This window comes from Emiliania huxleyi, assembly GCF_000372725.1.
Source record: "Emiliania huxleyi CCMP1516 unplaced genomic scaffold EMIHUscaffold_303, whole genome shotgun sequence".
Classification (NCBI taxonomy): Eukaryota; Haptophyta; order Isochrysidales; family Noelaerhabdaceae; genus Emiliania; species Emiliania huxleyi.
In genome coordinates, this window is record NW_005199744.1 from 18560 (window position 1) to 22790 (window position 4231).

Sequence of the window (4231 nt, forward strand, 5' to 3'; positions counted from 1 at the left end):
GGCGGTCCGGCGCACTTGGGCAGGTTTTGACGCCGTGGCGCGTGGCGCGTGGGGTGGGGGCGGTCTCGGTTTCTGGCGCGCCGCGACTCGACCGGCCGTGGGCGCGCGGCGACGGACTGCGGCAACGGCCACCGCCCGCCGCCGCCCCGGCCCAGCCCAGTGCACTCGAACTTTACCGGTATGGGAGTTTTTGGCTAATCAAACTGCGACGATTATGGATATGCAACGGTGGCATAAGGCGACTGATACACCGTCGCACAAAACCCCCTGGCCTGCACTAATCAAAAAGTGGTATATGGGATACCACGTCGACGTGCGACTAGTTGCAAAAAAAGTCTCACGTGGAAAAACCACGAAAAACTACCAAAAACGCAGTCACGGTCAGCTCGGCACTAGGGATCCCTACATTGAACCGACGCCATACACGTATCGCCGCCGTGCTCCATTGGGAGATACAGGAATCCCGGGACTCGGGACACCCCCCCCCCCGCCCCCCCCCCCTCTTGCAGGGTGGCGCGCGATCGCTAGCTACGCCACGATCGATCGGTCGGTTCAGTGCTTGCTCGTCGATCGAGCAGCCGACCTCGTCTCTCTCTCTTGCCTTCCTTCCGCCGCGAGCGCCCGGCACCACACACCGCTTACTGCTGCTAATTGGCGCCGCGCCCTGCGCGTGCGACAGCTAGATCAGCTTCGCGCGGCCCGGCGCCGTCAATCGACTTGCTTGAGGATGTGCTTGGAGCGGCCGCCCAAGGAGGAGGTAGCGGGTAATGATCTCCACATTATGCGGACGCCAAGACGAATAAGGGCTTTCATAAATGGCAACACGTTGAGTCCAGTCACGCTGATGTAGTGAGAGACGCACGAACTTTGCCGTATGTATCTCTCTCTTGCCGTACGTACGTCCGTACGTCACTTTCCCTGATCTTTTTGGCGACAAATACACAAACATCTACTGGTGGTAAAATTCTGGTGGGTCCTTATAACGCCAACTTTTCGATCTTTGGCAGCAAAAACGAACGCACGACCTACTCGTAATGCACGTGCGTTTGCTCCTCGCCTGCGCGGTGGTGCTCGATCGCCTTGACGGTGGAGGGCGGGTTGATGCGACGTATGCTGATGACCAGAGCGGCGCCCATACGGCGGCCGATGGGTCTCGCCTCGAGGTTGGAGATTGGACTTATAGCTTCGCATTGAGCTCGCCGTCGCTGTCGCCGCCGGACCTGCCGCCGCCGCCGCAGAACCATCAGGCGAAGCACGCAGGAAACGAAAAGGACGGGAAGGGCGGCGACACAGGGAGCGTGCTCGTTCCAGGCAGAATCGCTCAAGCGGCTGAGCGAGGCGACGAGGCGGCGGTGCTGGCGTTGGTCGACGGTGGCGGGCAGGCGAACGCGTTCGACCCGCGTTGGCCTCCGTTGCTGCGCCTCGCCGCCGGTAACGGCCACGAGCGGGTGGTGGACTTGCTGCTGCAGCGCGGCGCGGAGATCGACATGCGGGATAGCGACGGCGGCACCGCGCTGATGTATTGGGCCGGCTACGGCCACGAGCGGGTGGTGGACCTGCTGTTGCAGCGCGGCGCGGAGATCAAAGATCATGGAGGGTGACCGTCGGTGCCCGTACTGTCGCGAGGAGGTGATGATGTGGATGATTCCACGTGAGGTCTGAACTCTGATTTGCGGGTGTTCCATTGGTGATAACTCCTAAAGTGAAGTCTTTCATGCAGCCCCGACCCGTGTCACAAAAGTCAAAACATTTACGATTACATTACATGCGATGATTGCGACTATGATGATCCTCTAACACAGCAGAAGACCAATTGGGAGTCACAGAGTTAGAAAATCAGGGTTGCAGCAGCAATCAAACTTGGCTGGCAGTACTTTCATCCCTCAGTTGCAGCCTCTCAAAAGTTCCGCTAGCTCAAGTTGCAGCTCAGTTGCACCCCTGTTGATGTAGCAACATGGCAGTACTTAGGTAGCCCTCAGGTGCTCGTGCACAGCACACCTTGTACAGTGGCAATGAATCCTCACACCAGTGAGCTTGTGCCATTGAGTACATCGATGCCGCCCTTGGGCGCGGTTAGAAGCCGCGCCAACACGTGGTGTGGTACGTAGTGATTGGAGTGGTCTGACCGTGCTTGGTCGACACGGTCGAGGTCCCCCGTAGGCTCGCGAGACGTCTCTCTCCCTCCTCCTTGCGGATGGGGATCGGCATCTGGACCCGGAAGTGGGTGTCCAGCAAGTGTGAGTCGTGAGCCGCGTGCGCGGCTCTGCGGTGTTGTTGATCGCGGGTGAGGCTGCAAAGCCGTCCTCGATCCGGGTGTCGCCATTCAGACGTCTGTAGGGTTCGTATACGGAACTCGTACCCGAGTGGTTTAAGGGAATGGTGTCGTACAACACCGGGAATGCTGGGGGTCGATCGGGAGACGACGCTCGGCCACCACCAACTCCACCCTGACGTGTCGTACATGCGCCGAGTGTACCCCCCGAGGTTTTCCTTGTATAGTATACTTGGTTGCGAGTTAAAAAAAGCCCATTCCGCGCCCGCAGCCAGCAGCAGTACACATGCCGTTCTGGTGCCCCTCGGCTGGCCAGAGGCACGCGAAGAGGGTGCGTGCGCAGCGCGTCGCGGCCGCGCACTTGGGTGGGAGCCGGGGGGATGGCGCCCCGGAGGGGGCGGGACGCCTGCATGTCCTCGAAGCTCCCACCCGCATACGCAAGCCGAGCCGCGAACGGCGGCGAGAGAGTTTGGCAGGGGGTCAGCGAGGACCGCGCATGGCGAAGGAACCTTTTTTAGGACCCAGCGGGCAGCGCAAACACACCGTCTCCCCTCTCCATCGTGCCGCCCGGCCGGGCGCCGGCCCCGCCCGCCCGGCGCCGGCGCCGGCGCCGCCGATCCCGTCCAAAGATGTGGCTGTGCTCCTGTGGAGATATATGACAGCACAAGATGTGAACAATACACAAAAACGTGAGGTAGAGTCTGGAACACACCGCGGCCCTGTATGCGGACTGCCTCGCTCTAGCGGCCGCCCTCGTCCGAGCTGGCGCCCGAGTCGTCGTCGTCAGAGAGCGGCGTCGCGCGGGCGCCGTCTGCGTACCGCTGGCGGAAGCGCGCGACCTGCTTGGCCTTCATCTTGATTGCGCCCGCCATGCCCAGCCAGTGCTCGAGCACCTGAAGAGGGGGGTCGTGGTGTCAACGGCGCAAGGGCACTCGCCCCAAGGCTGCCCCCATTCGGGCTCGGTGGGTCCCGTGCGCTAGGCGGAGGCTGACGCGTGGCTAGAGTGTCGCAGAGGTATAGCCGGAAAGCTCCTAGCGGCGCCCGATCTAGTTGCGCGGCCCGTCGCAAGAAGCGTCCGCAGAGAGCTGTGAGGGGCTGTGGGCCCCTCCGGCACTCCCGCGCCCAGTGCCTCCCATCCGTGGCCTGCCCGTGCCTCGACTGGCCCCTGGCCCCTCCTCACAGCTGTGACCCCTCCTCACAAGTCACTCCCTCCTCACAAGTCACTCCCTCCTCACGCGCGCCACACCGAAGGCACACCCAAGCCGCTGCTCGGCCGCCCGCCATCACTGCCTCGGCTGACCTCGGCGGCTCCTCAGGCGGATCTGGGGCGAAACTCAGGCCGCTCTCCGTCCCATCTAGCTCGGATCTCGGCTCGATCTCGGCCCGATCTCGGCTGTATCTCGGCTGTATCTCGGCTGTATCTCGGCTGTCTCTCGGCTGTCTCTCGGCTGTCTCTCGGCTGTCTCTCGGCCGTATCTCGGCCGTATCTCGCCTCCGTGCGAAAGTCGTCCTTTCCGCCGAGGTCCTCGAAGCCAAACAGCTGCTCTCCCTTGACGCCGTCCTAGCAGTAGCAAGCGGCCTTGGTGACGGTGAGACTGAGGAGGGAAGAGCTGCTCTGTCTCAGACGCCGTCCTTGAAGACCAGGACGGCGGGCAGGACGGTGAGGGCGAGTTTGCGCACAAAGAAGGGCGCCTGTGGCAGGCAGCTCATTCATGACTTCATTAGTTGCTGTGGTAGCACGTGAGTAGTTGGTTCACATTCATTCATTAAGAGCGTGCGGACAAAGGAGGGCGCCCCTGGGGGTGGGGAAGGGGGGGGGAGAGGGGGGGGGGGGGCAGGGGAGCAGGGGAAATAGAAAGGGATGGGGAGGGTGGCAGGGTGGCAGGTGCCCCCCAGGGAGCGAGAAGATGAAGGGAAGCCCACGAAGGGGGGGTACGCCCGGAGAGGGCAAGGCGCCTT

The 4231-nt window shown here is 62.4% G+C and overlaps 1 protein-coding gene across 1 annotated transcript in view; it reads right to left on the bottom strand.

The window, feature by feature from the left end:
- Positions 1 to 2922: 2922 nt before the first annotated feature.
- The window catches only part of EMIHUDRAFT_458124 (hypothetical protein), a 2490-nt gene continuing 1181 nt past the window's right edge, over positions 2923 to 4231 (bottom strand). Inside the window, exons 3-5 of the mRNA XM_005774936.1 lie at positions 3905 to 3966; positions 3765 to 3833; positions 2923 to 3165 (exon numbers count right to left, since the gene is read on the bottom strand). Of these exons, the coding sequence (XP_005774993.1) occupies positions 3056 to 3165; positions 3765 to 3833; positions 3905 to 3966 (241 nt within the window). The 3' untranslated portion in view covers positions 2923 to 3055. The remainder of the gene's footprint in view (positions 3166 to 3764; positions 3834 to 3904; positions 3967 to 4231) is intronic.